This window comes from Sphaerodactylus townsendi, linkage group LG03 (assembly GCF_021028975.2).
Source record: "Sphaerodactylus townsendi isolate TG3544 linkage group LG03, MPM_Stown_v2.3, whole genome shotgun sequence".
In the NCBI taxonomy this organism is placed as follows: domain Eukaryota; kingdom Metazoa; phylum Chordata; class Lepidosauria; order Squamata; family Sphaerodactylidae; genus Sphaerodactylus; species Sphaerodactylus townsendi.
The window spans coordinates 102,181,697-102,202,894 of NC_059427.1; the positions used below are offsets into that span (position 1 = coordinate 102,181,697).

A 21,198-nucleotide genomic window follows, 5' to 3' on the forward strand; every position below is an offset into this window, starting at 1 on the left:
GGAAAGCATTATTGAGAAGTCTATGATTGCAGATCTTTCTTTCATTCCCATATCTTCACCAGTCCCATCTGACCACAGGAGTAGTTTATTTATGTTGGTGTACTGTGCTGAGGATGATGATTGGGACAAAACTCCCCTTCCTGATGATTTTGTTCCCTTCCTATAACAGAAAGTTATGCTGAACACCAATGAAGTGCTTAACTGAAAATGACCACTTCTATGACAGATACATCATTTATGCCAACAGAAAGGCAATAATGGAGCCAATCATATTTATGCTTCATATTTCTTATGAGTATGCACTAATTACTATCATACACACTAGCTTAGCACATGCATAAATGTTTAGTTTGTAATGTGTAATAATTAGTGCACACATATGAGAAAGGCTTCAAAATGGTTCTAATTATGGTAATAAAAGGAGGGGGGAGAGATCAAGGTCAAGAGATTTAAAACATTGGCTAATGATCCTGTGCTGCTTATCATCACAGCAAGAATATGAAGACAGATTCTTGACCAGAATCAATATTTGCCCCAGAGGATGAACAGAGATCCTGGCTAGCAGTAAAATTCAACCACATAACTCAGAAATCCCTTCTCCTGTTAAAGCTGTTTAGAGGGCCAATATTCTGTACAGGCAGATCATGGCCTATGAAAAGGGATTCAAGTTTAGCTGCTCTTTGGATTGATTTGATAGCAATAATAGAATCTACTGTCAGTGAAAGAAGGTGCAGGAAGTTGAGTGGCTCTTTTGGAGAGTGTTAAATGGAAGCAGTGACAGAAAACTCAGCACACATTCAGACTCCAGATGGTAGAAAGATCAGAGAAACCACTAGAGAGAATGCTACACCGTGAAAATATACACATCGTGGTTGATAAAGAAGAAAAAGGATGTCTAACCCAAGAAAATCAAGATAAGTGGGCAAACTCATTTAATGAATTACCCCGAATTTAGTAGGGAATTTAGTAGCAATGGGACCTGGGAGATTGAGCATTTAATAGTTTAAAGAAAGAACATTGTAAAACACGACATTACTTCTGGGAAGATGAGGCTTACTGTCCTTTCCCCCCATTCTACCTACTAATAAAGCAAATAATGCCTGAGACTGGTCCGGATTTTGGAATTAAAAGATGCCATCCTATGATTACCTACCTGGGAATAAACTCTACTGAATCTAGTGGAACTCAGAAGAAAACTTTTCTAGAATTCAGCTGAACTTTCAAAATACAAGAATTCTGATGATATGAAATATCTTTAAGCATATTCTTATCTATATAAATAAGTATTTTAAACAATTCTATAGAATGCATTTTAACATATTTTAATTTAGTGATGAAATCATTAACGTTGGCAACAGTGTATTCCTCATTATACTAAAGCGGAAATGCATTCTTTAAGCCTTACTTTTGGACATACAAGAGGTATATAGTGGGGATCAGAATAATAATTCTATTTCCTTTGTTGTCCATGACCCTTAAAACATTCATGAGATATGAACATTATTTAACATTGGTTTGCGATGCTTAGTCATTGAGTTAGAATGACTGAGAACTGTTTTATTGATTAAAAATTCTTCTGAGTACAAGGACATACAAAAAATGAACATGGTTGGGGTAATCTCAGAAAAAGCACTGACCCTTTTCTCTCCCATGGATGATCCCTCTTCTAAAATGATATCTGGTTAAAAAAAAGTCTCTGCAACTTTTAAATGCAAATAATTATTTTTCATTAAAACTGTTTTCATTCAGTTTTAATTGATTAATTGCCTGATTGAATAAACTCATATTTTATTTTACTATTTAGGATTGAGATTGCTGGTGGGAAAATAGGGGTGTGCATTCAACTAAGCCAAACTGAAAAAAGTCCAAAAATAGCATAGCTGTATTGTAGTCCCCATTTTTCCTCCAATGGAAGCAATAGAACATCATAGGGGCACCCTCTTAGGGGGTCCATAAAATTTAACCCCTGAATTCAATCTTTACCAAACTCAGGGGTTCTTGTAAGGAGAGTCATGAGGAGCTATGCTGCAAATTTGGTGCTTTTATCTTAAAAACAGCCCCCCTCAGAGCCCTGGAAAAATATTCCCCACAGAGTATAATGGAGCCAAAAGTTCTTGAATGCCTGTGGAAAAAAGCTGTATTGGTATAGGAATTCAGAATTTTTTGGGTATCCTGAAAATGTGCTGCAATATACCTGAATTTGGATTTTACCAATATTTGACTGCACAGAAAAACAACAGAACATATAAACAAATTACAGATAACATATAGACAGTATCGGATTATATATAGACACACACACACACACACACACACACACACACACACACACACACACACACACACACATATAGGTTATCAGATTATATATATATATATTTCGGATTATATATAGACAGTATCAGTGCAACCAAAAGAAAAAAGCTGCAAGTTTGAAACAATAGATGAAATAAGCAAAATCTCTTCTCCCATTTTTTCAGAGATGTATTTCTAATATTTGTCTTAACCACGTTGCATTAACAGAGATCATCTGAAAGCCAGTACATAGGCAGCTGCCATTGCTAAATCACTACTTTTTAAAATTATGAATGTAGGATTATGCACTCTCTCTCTCAATCTCTCTCTCACATACACACACACTGCACAGAATCCAGTGCTGGACTTGGCCCATATGGAGCAAGAATGGAACACCAGCATCCTGGCAAAACACAGCATCTTTGAAAAACCCACAACCAGATTTTACCTTGGCATGGGAAAAGTATTACCATTGAAAATAGCACCTTTTGTTAAACTATTATTACAAGTTCCACAAGAAGTGCCTTTGTGTTATCAAAAACATGTTTTTCCATGTTACCTGCTGTTGAAGGGGTTTTCTCCTGGTATTATATGAGTGCTGTCTTTCCCAACTAAGGGTTTGATGCGATCATAGAATGACTTTACAGCTGGTGAACCAGGGTGACTTTGCTGAATGATATCTAAAGGGTCACGTGAGCCACGGCAGAGCAAGCTATTCTGACATGTTGATTGGAGGCAGCAGTCTGGATCCAAGCAGTCAACGAGACCATCTGAAAGGAAGAAGAATACATAGGCTATGTTCTGAAAAATCTGGTGTTTGAAATTGTCCCCAATGATTTCATAATCCACAACTATCACAATGTTTTCTTTATAACATACCTGTATTTGCTGATCACAGAAAAAACAAGTATTAAGATCATGTACACATTGGATTGGATCCTGTTATGCAATAGCTGAAGAGAAGTTGTAGTTAACAGTTCATGTACATCTGTTGTTTGAGAAATGCATTGTGCAGGAGCTACTTTTAACAACAAGCACTGATCTTTTATTTCCAATCAGTGTTGTTGTGTATAAAAACCGACAGGCTGTCTGATTCAGACATTGATCCATTTGGAAGGCATGATGTGATTTTATTATGGGAAGCAGTGGGTGCTAAAATATACTTTGAACTATCTCTTGAGCAATCAGAAATGGAAGTTGAGACACAGCTGACTTAGTGCAAGGGCTCCTTGCAATTACTTTTGTTTCTCCACTTGCAGAAAAGTTCAAGTGCAAGTGAAAGTGTTCTGTGGGATCCAACACATTGAATATATATTAGCTATACAAATGTGCTGACACTAATGTACAAACTACAAGGATTTAGTTTTAGGAGATTGCCTGCACCATGACCTTTGAAATTGATTAAGAATGTTCTCTTAAGCAGACCAAATCATGTTTCCAAGGGGACATGGAGAGGACTTCTAAGTTGCTGTCTCTCAGCTTGGGAATTTTTACAATGTTTGAGTTTCAAGGGCTATATTGCAGACATTTTTTGCCCCACTACCATATCAAAGCATTACTTATAGTCAATGTTATCTCCAAATTAAAAATGAAACAGCAGCAGCTGTAAAGTTGGTTCTATTTCCCCTCCAAATCCAAATAAAAGCTGTAAGTTACATTAATTCCCTTGTTCCTTCAGCTATGGATTTTTAGGTTAGCACCCGGTTTACATGTGGATCCCTATTAATATTGAAGCTCTGTTCCATTATGGAACTAGTAAAGAATTTCTTTCTTTCTTTCTTTCTTTCTTTCTTTCTTTCTTTCTTTCTTTCTTTCTTTCTTTCTTTCTTTCTTTCTTTCTTTCTTTCTTTCTTTCTTTCTTTCTTTCTTTCTTTCTTTCTTTCTTTCTTTCTTTCTTTCTTTCTTTCTTTCTTTCTTTCTTTCCATCCATGGCACATAATCATACAGTCAATGTCAGCACATAATTGGGCTCACATAATAATTCAACAATACTTTTTTCAGCCTCCTATTCTCTCTGGGCTTGTGACACATCCACCACTGAAAACCAAAAATGTTTTTTTGTTGCACAGTTCAGGCAACTGTCAGAGAATATTTATAAATTAAAAAGACAGGACACGGAATAAACATTCCTACAAATTTATATTTACCTGCTAAAGCTCTTGATTTTTAAATTTTTTTGTTGTTGAGGTAGCATATGTTATGCTTATAATGGCCTCATCAAAACACATGATTACAGGCTGCAACAGTTGAACACTTTTGACGACACCATGAACTTTAAATTGGCACACCAATCTCCCAGTGGGCTGTCAGTCATGAGAATAACATCTTCATGCCTGCGAGGCCTGTTGGATATAGCCTGACATTGCAATCTTCAGTAAATTACCCTGTCACTGCCAATCTTATAGTTATCTCGCAAACAATCAAGAAGGCAATCAAACCCTTCTGAAGTGCCAGTTCAAGACCTAGGGGGGTTAGAAATGTCTCCATTCAATACCAGCGAGACACATGGATATCATACCATCAATATGTAATGGAAATATACGCCCATGTGTACATAAAAATAGTACACACACATAAGGTTCATAGGCTGAAAAAAGGAACCACACTAAAAACTGTAATAGGTTTAATTTCCCAGTTCCACTAGCATGCTCACTAGTATCTCTCCATTTAAATAACCCTTACCATGTTTCAGAAACATATGAAGCTCTCCTAAAGCATACAGTAAAATATCTGTGGCAGTATGTGAGATGAATGGAACTTTTCTAAAGTACACAGGAGGAGAGTACAAATAACTTTAAAATAATACATCCAAAGAGCACAGAAGTCTATTTCCCACAGACTTTCCATAGAACATAGTTCACAGGGAAATGTATTGAGATCTACCATTAACAGTATTAAGAATCTTTGAAAGTATTAAGAATCTTGAAAGTATTAAGAATCTTTGAAAATCTAAGATTTTCAAGTCTAAGATTCCTTTATAGATACATATATAAATTGTTCATAGCTGGTACTGTACTCTTTTCCACTGGAAGATGACAGTATAATTGTATATTAATCCACCATTTCCTCTGGAATGCTCCGACTGGGTCCTAGTGCCTTGGGGACAGAACTTGGTAGGCACTGGCGTCCAAGCACATCTTTCAGGGAAAAAGAGTATGTGAAAAAGAAAATGACATGAAAAAGAGTATATGACATGAAAAAAGAAAATAGCCATATCTCTCCTCCCTCTGGCAATGTGGCTATTAGTAGTTCTGCGGTATGAATTCTATCTGGAGAAAGCATCGGGTAGAGGGTCAACCCTCATTTCTGTTTTCTGATCCAGTTTGGGCCACTCCACAGCTGCTTTTTAATCTCAAAAGTGTGTGACATCTCATTATGGATTTATTGCATCATGGGCAGTTTGGCCCACAGTGAAAAGTGGGTCATTTCAGTTTCAACACAATGGAACAGGTACCATGGCTAAATTACTATAAATCTGAATCCAGTAAAATACTGTGAACTATGGACAGAAGCTGCCCTCATTCCCTTCTTTATCAACGATTCATTCACAGCCATTCTTGCTCCAATGGACCAATCAAGTGTCTGTCATTCCTTCCATTCCTCCTCTTCTTCTAACACAGGAGGAGCTGCTAGTCTCATATTCACCTTGACCTCCATCGTGTGCCAATCAAAAGAGCTGACTTGAACTTTTTCAGGCTTTCCTTCATCTCTTGACTGCAAATCAGCTCATACTTTGCTATTGTGCTCTGTTCCTATAAAGTAAGTACCCTTCCCAATGCCAAACTGCATACTGCCACCGCACTGCCATCTTGCAAACTGCACATATTCTGTTCAGGGATGGGGCTGCCTCCCAGTGCCAGACAACCTATTCCACCCCTCTGCTTGTCACAGACACTCACCTAGAGGGACCTTACACCCCACAACTGGCAGCCCTGCCTGTGGACTTACTGGCAGGAGCAGGGTCCTCCATGAAGCTATGGGCCAAGAGAGACTGAAGAGAAAAGGCAGAAGAGCCCCAGCAGCAAGAACAAGCCTCAGCAGTTACAGGGAAAAGGATGGAGACAGCACAGGTCTGGCCAAGTTGCACTGCAGCCTCAGAAAATGGGCTGGGCCCAGAACAGATTGTGGGGGGCACATTTTGGCTCTTCACATCTTCCCCTCTGTGTTGCCTACCCACCTCTCCAGATACACTCATCCTAAATGCCTCTTTGGGAGACCTCCCATCTTCCAAGCCCTGGAGTGGCCACCACCTGTGGAGCACCTGAGCTCCCCTTCTACTGCCCTGCCATCTCCCAGGTGCCCTAGGTTTTGGATGTGTTCATTCACCCAACTTGCATCCTGGGGTGGGTGATGAGGCCTTTTAAGGACCCTCCCACCTTGCTCTTTCCCTTTCCAGACATCCATAAAGAAGTCAAGACTAGAGAAAGCCTTCACCATCCAGGAGTCCCTGTATACTTGTGCTTGGTGACTGCAGAGGGGCTGCAATGGCCAGGCAGCATGAAGTCTGATGGCGAGGTGGTGCTACTGAGTGACATGAACATGGGCAAGATGTCACCAGTGCATGACTACATGGAGCACTGCTTCCAGGGCACCATCAGTACCAGGACAGTACCATTCTAGTCTAGTACACTCTGATCTCCTCCAAGATCAGTTGGTTAAATTTTTCTAATACCTATTATTGGGGGAAATGGGGCACGCAGGGAAGAGGTAGGGGCATAGTTTCAGAGCTTGCCCCAGGTACCATATTCACCCTGGAAAAATTAGAATCAAGTTGGCTGCAGTGCTGTTGCTCATCCAACTGAGTCACTGTCAGAATCAATATTATTACTTCTAGAATCCTTCGGGGGTTATAGATAGATAGATAGATAGATAGATAGATAGATAGATAGATAGATAGATAGATAGATAGATAGATAGATAGATAGATAGATAAAATGTATATGTATTGTTGCAAGTACACAGAACATTTTCTTAAGTTACACAAGCAAGCAATGTGAACAAATAGTGGCTTTTAAAAAGAGCTAAGCTTGCTGCAGATGCCTATATGTGTGATATATATTTAAAACTATCAATAACAAATTCCAGTTGTTTATTATAGCAGCTATTCTAAAGATGACTGTGAGCACCAGGTCCATTGTATTGACTCTGGGGAGCCTTTTTTTTGGTCTCCTGTGGCATTGTGGGCATTTGTATTGAGAAACTTATAAATCTTTTGTCTGAGCTGAATTAGAGACTCCTGCTGAGGCAAAGCTTGATGAGGCAAGCTAAATTACATGATTTGCTTTTGTGCTGTGAAATACTTGTATTATCTTAAATGTCACGAGCCTGATGAAATATCAAATCACAGGATTCACAGCTCTTTAAAAGCAAAGCTTGTCGAAATAATTATTGTAAGGGCAAATTTCACTTTTTCTCTCCAATTTTTTCCCCTTACCCAATCATGTTTTCTCCCTTAATTCAGAGATGATTTTGTTCTAAGACACTCAAAAACACATCTTTACATTCCAATAAATAAATAGGACAAACGCACTGTTCTGAACAATGTGTTGTACAAGTGATCCCCCACCCCCGATCTGTCGAAAACTTTCTTTGGAGCCACAGACAGGTTTCTCTCACTCTGTTGCGTCAGTCAAAAATAGAGCTAATCACACATAGATGCTGCAACATAATAAGTCTTCTATGCGAAAATTCCCTGATATTTTTTTAGGTAAAAGCCACAAGCTTTTTCCCAGTGAGGCTTTAGAAGAGAAAAATTCTGGCAATGGAACCCAGATCAGATCCCATCATTCCTCCACCATAGTTATCTCCTTTGTGAGGTAGGTTAAACTGAGATCAATTAACTGTCCAAGGTGACCCAGTAATCTTCATGGCAGAGTGGACATTTGAATTTGAGCCCTGTCTAGTACTAGTCCAACAATCTAATCACTAGAAAGTTTAGCAATGCACTATCTTCACACAGCCATGAAGCAGACTGGGTGACTCTGGGCCAATCATTCTTTCTCATCCTAACCTACTTCACAGGACTGCTATGGAAGAAAATGGCAAGGGGGAGAACATGCATGCTACCTTACATCCTGGAGGAAGGGAGGGATACAAATTTTAGGCTCATGGGTACTCTGATGCCTTTGGCTTGGATCCCATGAATTGCTACTGGAAGCAGCTGATATCTGGGATCTCTTCCCCCTTCCCCCAAGGAGCCCTTTCAGAACCTAGCAAACTTTGCTGGGGTGGAGGGACTCACATATACTAATAGCTGAATTGGTTGAATGGCTGTAGTGGGAAGGGGGGAGGGAACAAGCTTGCTCTTTTTGCCTATTGTAGGAACAGAATTCCACCCAGGGAAGAAAAAGGAAGGAATGATTTTGCCCTCTTCCTCCTTTTCACTCATCTGCATGACCTCTGTAGCTATTAGGGTATGCAAATCCCTCAACTATGGCAACACACTTTTCCAGGACCATGAAAGTCTCCAATGGAGAGAAGAAGGTGGGAAAGATCCACAATTCTCACACCTGTACAACCCAGAATCCAAACTCTTGCGTGTTATTGTACTTCTGGTTGAAGTTGCATCTGAACTGGTACACTACAGTTTGTGTCCAACCTCACAACCAAAACTATACAATATGTTATTTTCCATTCCCAAACTCCTTTCTGATTGAAGGAGCTTCTTCCATTGGAAAAGAGCCAATGCCTTTTTCCGATTTGGAGAAAATAGCAAACTAGTTTGCTGACCACCAAAAAGCATGGAATAGGGGAGGAAAAGGCATATAACGTTGAAGCTCATTCACATGTCTTTGAACTGGCACACAGCTGAAGTTGTATTTCTTTCTATATATATATAGTTTTATTCCTGCTTTATGGCAATAAATTAGAGGGCCTAACCATACCCTAAACCCGTGGTGGTGAACCTTTGGCACTCCAGATGTTATGGACTACAATTCCCATCAGTCCCAATTGGCCATGCTGGCAGGGACTGATGGGAATTGTAGTCCATAACATCTGGAGTGCCAAAGGTTCGCCATCACTGCCCTAAACTGTTTCTGGGCCTGTTCCAATTTATGTCAAACCAGATGTGTGTTAGGAATTTTGTGCTTGGAGTCTGCAGCTATTTCTGAAACTTATTCTAAAGCACACAGGGTCTCAATTCATATTGGGATCACAGTGAGCTGGAAAGCCTTCTGTCTGTCATGTTCCTGACCTGAAATGGACCAATGGAGCCACTATCTGATAAATGGTCTAGAAATGTTGGCCATGATATTCAGATGGAACAGTGGGAGATATTGTGGAAGAATGGCTTAAAATTTACAGCATGTTATAATCTGAAGGTCAAAGCAGGTGGCAAGCAAATGCATAGTCACACAGTCCAGAGCCAAGCAAATCCAGGAGTTCAAGCAGGCAGCCTGGCTAGGCACGAAGATATAAGGTGTGAAGTGGGGAATGTGGCGCATGGAGTATTCCAGTGAAATACACTCACTGTACCCAGACAGAGCCAAGCCGAAGACAGGATTTATATGGGAGATCCTTGCTAATGAGGCTAGGGTCCTGCAAATGACTCCTTTTAGCACTTAGCTGCCACCTTTGTCTTTTTCATGCAGCTGGCTCATTACACAGCTCATCTGATGTAATTGATGGCTCGCCCAGCTGCACGGCAACAGGCTCTGCCTCTGCTGCTTGCTCTGGCTGGCAGGGAAAGGCTTGGAGCTAGCTTTGTTGTCTTTAGCTCCTGGTCCACATTGCCTTCAGGCTTCACACCAAATTCCTTGTCTCCCAGAGACTGGCTCATGACACTGGCATCCCAACCACTACCCACCAATGTGCTACTGTCACTCTGCATTGTCTCCTCTTGTCCTTTCCGCCATGTTCGGACAGTCTTTCTGAGTACTGACATGGGATATGTGCTTTTCATAGGTCTATGTTATCTGCCATCTGAGCTCTTGTTTTACTGATAAGTTGTTAGTATACATTCTGTTAAAATGTTGTTAAATATGTCTGCATGCTGCTTGGAGCCCAGAGATATATAAATTTAATAAATAAATAAAAATATGGCCTTATTAATATTTGGGTATTTATTTCGATGCTCTAATGACATGGGGAAGGCATTGACACATATTATAAATAGCTTTCAGCTTCTGTCTATCTGTGAAGAAATTTTAGTTTACAAAAGATGGACAGTCTTCTTTGGTACTGCTCAAACTATATAACTCAAAGATCCTGCCTGCTATCCTATACTATAAACTGTGTGAACTGGGGTTTTCACTATATGATAACTTCTTTAATTATTATTCAGAAAACCTATTGAAAACTACATTAGAAATAATTCTGTCATATGATTGGTCTGGGTTATCAACATTCATATAGGAAATGGCATCCTTTGCATTCTTTCCCTACAACTCTTTATGATTGCTAATTATTTGGTTAATATTTTAAAAATCCCAAACATAGAGGTTTCATTTTTCTGGCAAGATGTAATTCATTTCCAACTGATAAATACACAGGGAAGCTTAAAATTATTCCCTGGACCGAAAGAAACTGCTCTTGTGAAGCTATTGAGACCACCTCACATGTGCATTACACTGTCCTCCACTTACAGTAGCTAGGTATGATATACTGGGATCTCTTATTAACTTTGCTTTCTTGAACTCCGGTAATTATATTATTTTGAAATTATTATTTTCAAATGATATTGTTGGCTGGCCAGGAACTGTAGCCAGATTTCTTGCATATATGTTTTAAATGATCTTAGTATTTATTGTTTTATTGTATCCTCTCATTTTTGTTTTATTTATAATCCTACCAAGCTACAATTGAAGGGAATGAAAATGACATAAAATTTGAATTTGTGTACTGCACTGAGATTGAAGCTTTGCTAGTTTAGAATTAATCAGTTTGTTGTGATATCTGGATCAGGTGGTTGAATAGCGTCCAGGTGGTTCAGGCACTGCTTATAGGTTTCTTAAAGGAATGCAGTTACCCACAGTTGGAAAGTAGACTAAATGATGGACCCTTTGTCTAAGCCAGCAGAATTATTCTTACTATGTGTTTAAATATCCTACTTCTGAAATATTAATGTTGGGGGCTTCAGTGGGTATTCCTATAACTGTCTTGCATTTGACATTAACACAGGAGTCCTTTTATTGACCCTACATTTGTTACCCAATCTAAAGCAAGAGTGCAACTAGGTATATAGAAATATATTTTATGCGAGTGAATAGTGTCATTCTTTTGGATCACAAATAAAAACTGCCAAGGAATTCTGAAATTGTTCAGACAGGCTGTGCTGAAATAAGTTTTTAGTACTAAGAAGGAACACAGATGCACCAAACTAAAAGCACTGAGGCAGAACAGTTTGTGAATCTATGTACTCTCACAGCTCTTAAGGTTTGCAAGCAATTCAAGTGTTGCCTTTAATATAGGAAATTCAGAAAGAGTATGTAGTTGAAAATAACTTTTACCCTCTTGTCACCTCTTAGTTCTTATGTTCAAATACTTTAACTCTCTGAATTAAGTCTATGGTATTTTAAATGGTTATATGTGCCATTTAGGGAGATTTATAGATTTTAATCACAATCCTATGAGTATTAGATTCATCATATAATCTTGAATAACTGTTCATAATCCCCAACAAAGATACTTAACAGTTATTTAAACTACTGAGGGCTTGATTAGAAAGGGGATTAAGTTTTAAAGGATGATGCAAAGAGTAAATTAATGGACTTCAAACATTCTTCTAAAACCCAAAAAGTACAGTGGAATGAAAGGCTTTACCAGGGAGCTGGCCCCAGGAAAATCCTATCTTTTAATTAGGCAGCTTCCTTTGTAAAATTATTTTATTAAAAACCCCATTGTATTAAAGATATTTTTAAATGAAAATAGTCTGAACCTGATCCTCACAAGATCAGAAACAAGCATCACTTTAAACATATTTGGGGTTGTTGGTATTTAGTTCTTCCCCTAACCATACTAGAATTTTTTACTCTATTTTTGCTCAGTGAGAGAGTAGGAAGGAGGGAGAGGTGGGGACACTGGTTGGAGGTTCCACTGGATGCTACTGCTTTCCTCAAATTGAGGTTCATATCTATATATCTAATAATGAGGTGTGATCCCCATCAGTGGATACCAAAATCCATGGATTGGGGCCACACAAATGTTGAACAAGCTTTGAAGATCCAGGTTTGGAGAAAAAAATCTGAAATGTTTAAATTCCTGAAATGTTTAAATTCCTGAAAAATTCCTGAAATGTTTAAATTCCATGCAAAATAAACAGTTAAAATTTTTAAAAAGCATTGTCTGTGCATGCTTAGGCCACACACTTACTTTGTTATAGGGAAGCCCAGGAGCCTAGCCACAGTGGTGATGGACACCAGGAGCCACTCTGAGCCCAACTGTGACAGCAGATGTTGGGAGCTGTTCTGGGATCAACTGCAGTGGATATCAGGAACTGCTCTGGGCTTGGAGTAATGCTCAAGACCACTGCCTGCCACTGCAGCTAGGCTCCAAGGTGACTTATGCCAGCTCAATAATGGGGGAGTTAATATTTCCCATCACCATGAGTTTTGCAGTTTTCCCTTGTCTTACCATAATTTTGGAAGCAGAATTCTCTTCCCAAAGGCAAGACAGAAAGCAAACTTGTTAAAAGTCATAATTCAACCTATACGAGCTATTTTCCCCGCTTTTAATATGACTTTTCTCCTAGTTGGATCTGATTTATTTTTATGTACACCATGCATATGGAAACAAAAACACTACTTAAATGCATGGTTCTAAATTATAGTCACTACATGACATGCCAAAAACATCCTAGATTTTACATTTCCTTTGTGATCAGTTTTCCAGATATAAGGCTGTAGCAGCTGGACATAAGAACACAAAGGAAGAAAAAGAAATCGTCAGGCATCAGAAATAAATCTGCCCTATCCTTCAAACAAGCAAAAAGAAAATCTAGTAAGCAATACGGCTGTGCTTTTTTTTTTTTTTTTGGGGGGGGGGGGCTCAGAAATTTTGAAAAAGCTGAAAAATCCAAAACTCCTGTGGCAAGTCCCCTTACCTTACAAACTATTTGTGGCAGGCTCAAGCAACCTCCTAACTATGCTGGGCAAGTTTTTCCGCCTTTTATATGACTGTGCAGTTTTGATGGTAGCATATGAAATGTTCAAGCTTATCTGCTCAGCCTTCAAAACTCCAGACAGGTTAAGGGAGTATTTTTCCCCATATGGCAAACCCCCCTTTTTAAGGCATCAGATAATTGAGGTAAGTTCAACAAGCAGAAGTAAAATCTGAACAAACTAAATGGGATCAGGAGATATTTCAAATGGATGGAAATCAGGCAAGAGATAACTATATGGAAATATCAATTTTGGCTCAGGCACAGTTCTTAATCAAGCTTTATAGGTTTCACAGTTGCTTAGATGTTATGAGAAGTTCTTTAAGATGGTTCAGCTAGATGTTACTGGCTAATGGATTCAGGATGACTTTTGGTTCTAACATGTTGGTACCCTTTCACACAGTACACATTCAGCCTAGACCAGTGGTTCTCAACCTTCCTAATGAGTGAGCAGCAGTGGTGTAGGAGGTTAAGAGCTTGTGTATCTAATCTGGAGGAACCGGATTTGATTCCCAGCTCTGCCACCTGAGCTGTGGAGGCTTATCTGGGGAATTCAGATTAGCCTGTATGTTCCCACACACGCCAGCTGGGTGACCTTGGGCTAGTCACAGCTTCTTGGAGCTCTCTCAGCCCCACCTACCTCACAGGGTGTTTGTTGTGAGGGGAGAAGGGCAAGGAGATTGTAAGTCCCTTTGAGTCTCCTGCAGGAGAGAAAGGGGGGTATAAATCCAAACTCCTCCTCCTCCTTCTTATTCTAACATTTATCCATTTTACAGATGGAGAACACTGATGCAGAGTCTTAGGCGACCCCTGTGAAAGGGTCGTTCAACCCCCAAAGGGGTCCTGACCCACAGGTTGAGAACCACTGACCTAGTCACTGTTAGCTATCCACTTCTCACAAATCTTCCTACCGAGATAACTTTAGCAGAATGCTAACACTCCAGGATGGGAATCCCAGTTTTCTCCTGTTTGTGTATTGTCTGCTTTCAGCACACACAGAACTCAGTACATTTCAAGTCGGATGCACTTCCTAACTGAAATTACTTCAGAGTAGATATTTAACAGATGCAGTTAAGGGATTTGATGTTAACTTGCAGGAATCTAGATCCCAAAGCTTACATAACTTTTCCTCTCAGAGAGATACTCCTCCCCTCTGAGTCAGCTGGTTGCTCTACCAATTAGAGTGTAGGACAGCTTATCAGGGTGCTTGTTCCATTGCCTGATTTTGTCAGGCCCAGGCAACCCAGGGACGGACATGGCTCCACAGAGTCTGGTGGGACCTGCTACTTGCCCAAGGCCACATCTGGCTTGTTATCGCCGCTTGGGTTTTGAATGGTTCTTCATTGCTTTGCTTTGTTACTAGTGATTCAGGCATACATCCTCTCTATCTCCCATTACCTGGGACCAAGGGGGAGTCTTTCACAGGCTCTGATTCCATAACAATGCTCTCTCTTGCTCTTTCTTACATGTTGCAAATTGTTTTGAGAAACTGGCTGTTGTGGGTTTTCCGGGCTGTGTGGCTGTGGTCTGGTAGATCTTGTTCCTAATGTTTCGCCTGCATCTGCGGCTGGCATTTTCAGAGGCCGTGAAAGCCTTTGTCAATACATTGTTTTGAGAAAGGTGGGAGGGGGAAATGCCAATGGGAAAATGTTCTCTGATATATACCAGGGACAGGAGCCAGAGCCCCCATCTTTGGCTACTTGTCACTGGGGTTTTGACATGGTTCAATAAAGCTCTTGATACCTTAATGAGTCTAAATTATTGACTAGAGTAACAGACCCTTACAGATTTTGCACCTTTAAACCTCTGTTTTTCTGTGAAGTCCATTACATCCCCATACTGACTTTTTCAAAAAAAATCAGGTTTTTTTCCAGGTTAATCAACATATACCACTAAAAAGCACCCTCCCAAAGTGTCTTAAAGGATTAGTAGAACTTGATTGGCATAACATTACAGGACCATGCCACCCAAATAGCTATGGGAAAGCAGCTATTATGTAGCTAAGTGATGTTTGAAGATGCTCCAGGTGAAATTAATGCTGACAAGATATCTAATGAGAATATGCCATGTGTTTTTCTTGAAATCCTTGTAATTTTATTGGCACTGAAATCTCACTCAAACCTTTCCCCCTGTTTTGTGGTTACTTACATTAAATTATTTAAATACATTTGAAGTCCAAGGTCAAGGACAGCAGGCTGCAATTGGTGAGAGAATATCTGCATGCCACTCGGAGTGTGGGGTCTCACAAGGGGTGATTCTCTCATCAATATCATTTAATATCTATATGCACTCTCTTGAATGGTTAATCTGAAGGTTGTGGTGGGTTTTCCGGGCTGTGTAGCCATGGTCTAGTAGATCTTATTCCTAATGTTTTGCCTGCATCTGTGGCTGGCATTTTCAAAGGTGTATCACAGAGTGAAGTCTGTTACACAGGTTAATCTGAAGGTTTGAGCTGGGGTGTTGTCAGTATGCTGATGACACCCAGCTGTATCTGCTGATAGATGGTCATCCAGATGCTATCCCAGATATTTTGGCCAGCTGTCTGGCTGCTGTGTTGGATTGTTAAAAAAGGAATCAACTGAAGCTAAATCTAGCTAAGGCTGAGGTCCTGTGGCTGGGAGAGAAAGAGGCAGATGGCAGGCTCAAGTCAAACAGGTATCTCACCTGGCTTTTTATCAGCTTTGCCATGTGAGACAATTGGCACCCTATCTGTCTCAGACTGACCTTGCTACAGTGATCCACATAATCTCTAGTGCAATTCACTCTATGCGGGGCGACCCTTGGTCTGCTCCAGAAACTCCAACTGTTGCAGAATAAAGCAGTGGAGGTTCTCACCAGCCTGACATTGGTCCATTTTCCACAGCACAAAAAAGGTGCCTCTGGGATGCCTCTTTTTACACCGTACACCCAAATAAGATATTGGGAAACATCTTAACAAGAGGTCAGGCTGACTGAAAGCTACTTTTTTCAAATGTTGAAAAAGTTCCTATATGTATAGTTGGGTAATTTCAGTCATTTTCCTAGTGTAATAATATTTGAGTTATTTTGAAAATCTCCAATTAGACAATAATACAGAAATAAAATGGTTTAAATGGGAAAAAATCTGATTAGAATTGTTATTGTTATTATTCCTGATTTATAAAATTACACATGAGATAGAGAATGAGCAAATATGGTTTTCATCCAATGGCATTGACTGGCAGAAGGTTCAGAGAGACAAAAAGAAATATTTTCAAAAGATGGGATGATAACGACAAGACTGCATGACTAAAAGGACATTTTGAAATTCATGAATGATGATTAACATTTTAACAGCAAGTGCCCATGTTCAAAATTAGCTAACAATAATCTTTGATTACAAAATGCTGAGGTAAGCAAATTAAAGATGGTGATGGCCTTTAACCCCTGCTTCTGCCAGTCCCAGACTGTGGACTGAATGATTGGCTAGACTAGAAATCTCAACCTTGATGAGCCTGTGGGCACTTCTGGAATTCTGAGAAAGCTTAATGTGCATTATCACAAAACGCCTGTCATGTCTTTCTGTTTCCCTGGGTACAGGAAGAAACCTACCAGTTAAATATATCTTGAGGGTTACATATGGAAAACAGTATATGTTATATTTTCTTCAAGTCTTCTTCCTCATATTCAATCAAGTGTAACATTCAGGCAAAAATAGATTTTTGTTTTCAGGGATATTTTCACATCATAGTCTAGTTGAAACCAGTACTGTGGCCTCCATAGATTTATTTTATTTGGTGTGTGCACAAAGGTATTGTGGGTAAACCAAGTGCTGGGACTAAGTCAGAGTGGATTTGAGGCTAGGGGAAAGTTAATCTTCTCTTTCCTCATCTCTTGTAATATTTGCTTTCACTCTGTATAGTGAGCAACTTTCTTCCCCTTTCTGCAGGTGGTAGAGCAGTTTTTGTGTCATACTGGTTTCAAGCAAATGCATTCCCCCCATAAAAGCAAGGTGAGATTGCCACCTTTAAAACTGTGGCAACTGCCAAAACCTTGTGGGAAATAAATGGAACATGGCTCTTCCCCACAGTTTATCCCATCAACTCAATTTCTCTACACACATATTGCCTTTAACAGAAGTCAAAGCCAGCTAGAAAAGTGGCACGGAACATGAGTGAAAAACAGAGAGAACAGAAAGGCAGAGAAAGGGGATGGCATTATGTGAAAGACAACAGAAGAAAGTGGAGAAAATGACCAATGTACATGGGGAGAGGGAGGAACAAAAGAGAACTTGAAAAGGATAAGGATGGCATGTGGAAAGGTGTGAGTAGCAGGAAAGCAAACAGACACAAAGAAACTGACAGGTACTACACTTGGGACTGCTAGTCAGATGGAACCTTCATCTCATCACAAAATGATTCTTTTGTTTTTCTTTCCACTATTGTAATTCTTTTCCACCCAAAGATGACAGTAGAAGTATAATCTGACATTTCCTGGACCTTCTTTGTTCTAGAATGCTCCTCTTGGGTGCTAGTGTCTATCTAGTTCTGTCCCCAAAACACTAGGACCCAAGCGAAGCGTTCTAGAACAAAGAAGGTTTAGGAAATGGTGGATTAATATACAATTCTCCAGTCATCTTTCAGTGGAAAAGGGAGCAATTATAAACTATTTGTTAATTACTAATTATTGAACTTTTACATAAAGTATTCTGTTTTCCATTGGAGCAACTGGACTTAGCTCAACAGCTTTAGGAAGAAAGGTGTCTTTAAAAAATGTTTTAAAACTTAAAAAATAAGCAAAATGTGGTGCCTTAAAATCAAGTATTTCACTGGAAGTTTAATTGTATGACTGGGGCTGAAACAGCAAGAGCTCTTGTCCAAGGCCAATGAAAAGTTCAAGGGAAAAAAGCCCGAGTGAGTCTTGTGACATAACCAACTAAATGATTATGACAACAATCTCCATCTATGAATCACAGAAGATTACATATCTTGAGCTATTTTCATCTAGTATTATATTGCCTTTGTCACCAGCAGGTATTTAACGCCTTGCAACATATTTTGCTCAGTCATCTATTGATCCAGTTACTGTATGAACTGTGAGTATTCTGCTATTTTGGAGATTTTACCTCAACAGATTGCATATCTGATGGAAATACTGCAGCCTAAAACTCTAAGCCATTCTAAGACATATATCCCAGCAGCTACATCTGTGTTTCACCAAGGATGAATCAAACCTCCTGCCTTTAAAAGCAGCCTTTCCGGTCACATCATTTTCCCCACAAGAGCACTACTTTCTCCATCTCATTTGTTTCAAAGGAAATGTAACAATAACACTTGACAACTGTAGGAGGGGGGGTCTTTCTCTAGTAAAATGACTCATGACGAAACAGCACATAACCCTCTGCTCTTTAGGGACTGGGAATTGGAAGACTTTTGCTCACCTCCCTCATTATCCTTGTTATCAGCACAGGAGGTTTCCATAGCAACATTGCATCCAGGCCCTCTCCAGCCGGTCTGGCAGACACACTGCCAGCTGTTCTGACCGAGTGTGCATCTCCCATTGCCATTGCACAAATCAGGGCAGCCATCTGGTTGAAGAAATGAAGAAGATAAGTACAAGAAATACTGATTTGCACAAAGATTCCACACTCTAGGCACATGAAACAATGTTACTGCACACTCAAAAAGAAATGTCAAGGCTGTAGCAAACACACTGGGCTGGCACACCCCCTCCCATCTTTTCAGCTAGAGTTTCACTTTGGGCAGTAGAATGCAAAAGACAAATAATCTGTGAAAGCTCCTTGTAGCCTTGGGATCTACTTTCAAAGCCAACTCAAATTAAGACTTAGACCTTAATTCCATTTTTTTGCCTCTGAATATCTAACTTTACCACACTGCATCTTATCGTCTCTCTCTCAGCTTGTTTTTTTCCCTCTCAACAAAAGCCTGAGGCTATGGTTAGATTCCAAGATTTTATAAACTATTAGGGGGCAACTATTAGGTGATTAAATTACGCCTATTTTCCCTATGCTGGAATGCAATCTTTTGTGCGCTTGAAATACAGACATATGTGATTAAAAATGCCTAAGTTTTACATGATATTGTGGCAGTGGATTGTGTCAATATACCCACATTTACACATTAACATGCAAAATACCCTAAAGCAGAAAAGAGGTATCCTAATTATTCAGTCTTCTCATTTTCAACCTCTTTCAATCCTGAATTAGCCTTAAATATAAACAAACAAACCGCTGGACTGCACAGCTGCCAAAGAATGGAAATCAAACAAATCATTTTGGAGTAACTATATTCATGAAACAGGATAAAAATGGCTCTCTACCATGTACTAAAATGCAACAAGGAAGTATTCTAATAGCTGAAATTCCTTTAGAAAATTAGAGAAGTTTCAGCACTCATTTCCATATAATATCTTTTGTTTTACTGCCTCACTAAGGATGAGGAGAGCAACTTCAGAAGCAGCACAACCCTGTAACTTGGGTAATTGAACTGGTATCATAAACTGGCTTGAAATTCACACTAGTGCAGCAGTGTGATGATGTGCATCAGAACCAACACCATCACCTTGCTATCAAATGTAGGGCAGTATTGCCAAGCAAAGCTGTTACATTTTGGAGAGAAGGGGACTGGATAATGGATTTGGATTACTTGCCATAACACTATCACGAGCAGCATTTCAGCCAATATTGAATCATCTAAGGCAGTTTAAACCTATATATGTGACATCTAAAAGTATTGCAGCCAACCTAACATACAGCAAACCATGCTCAGGGTGCCAGTGTAACATTATCTCTACAAACATTTCTGTGCATCGTTGCAGACATTTGTACAGTTAGGATATAGGCATCACTGGAGGAGTCAGCCCAGCTTCAATGTACAAATTAAGTCATCTGACACACTCCAATCTGGGGGAGGGGGCAGCAGGCATCCAGGCACCCCACAGCTCCAATGCAGCAAACCCCAGAAGTGGATGCAGTCACAGAGTCACACTGGCATCCAAGTGGATGCTGATGTAGGGGGACAGGCCAGGCCAGGGCATTCCTGGGGTGGAATTAATGTTAGTCAGCTTTCATCCAGGCTTTGGAGCCAGGTATGCTGCAACTCAGGGCTCAGAGATAGGCCACCCTTTTGGACTACAAAGGGTGTTGCAGGCAGCCAGGGGATTTCTTTTTGTTGCTGCCTCCCACCCGCCTAAAAGCCTCCTTGAGGCATGTGTCAGCACAGCAACAGGGCAGTCCCCAGCCACCTCAGCCCTCTGGATTGGGCAGTTAAGTGATCGTTAAAAAAAAGAAGAAAGAAAATGAAATTACCTGGAATCAAGAATATTTATTTTTTAAAGAAAGGATGTCAGAAATAACAACAAAATGGAATACAATAAAGTTTACTCTAACAAGTTAGTGTCTGGCTTGACATTATTGACCCCATATTATTTTGGTCTGTGGACAGAATGGAAGATAACAAACTCAGTAGGGCCCCAAGGATTATCTGTAAAATGAGTGGCTATGGCTAAACGTATTTCATTGTCAGCTGAGACCTGTACTGAAATATTGAACTTGCCATGTTGTCTGCACATAAAACCAAAATGTCCATGGATAATGGAATTGCCTTGGCAGTCTACGTCTTGAAGATAAAACAGTCTCAACAGATACACAAGACCTGTACTTTTTGCTCATTAAAACAAACAAACAAACATAAAACCTTTTTCAGTACTATAATAAAGTGTGAAAAATGGCAAGGAAGTGTGCAGGGGGCATTTGAAACTGTCAATCGTGTCATGATATATTATTTATTCTTCAAACTTTCTCAAGAGCACATGGAAGTCAAAGAGAC

The 21,198-nt window shown here is 39.7% G+C and overlaps 1 protein-coding gene across 1 annotated transcript in view; it reads right to left on the reverse strand.

Moving 5' to 3' along the window:
• The window catches only part of TENM2 (teneurin transmembrane protein 2), a 1,113,792-nt gene that overhangs the window by 71,361 nt on the left and 1,021,233 nt on the right, over positions 1-21,198 (reverse strand). The window contains exons 17-19 of the mRNA XM_048487386.1: positions 18,792-18,938; positions 2,855-3,065; positions 2,212-2,221 (exon numbers count right to left, since the gene is read on the reverse strand). Coding sequence (XP_048343343.1) covers positions 2,212-2,221; positions 2,855-3,065; positions 18,792-18,938 — 368 coding nt within the window. The remainder of the gene's footprint in view (positions 1-2,211; positions 2,222-2,854; positions 3,066-18,791; positions 18,939-21,198) is intronic.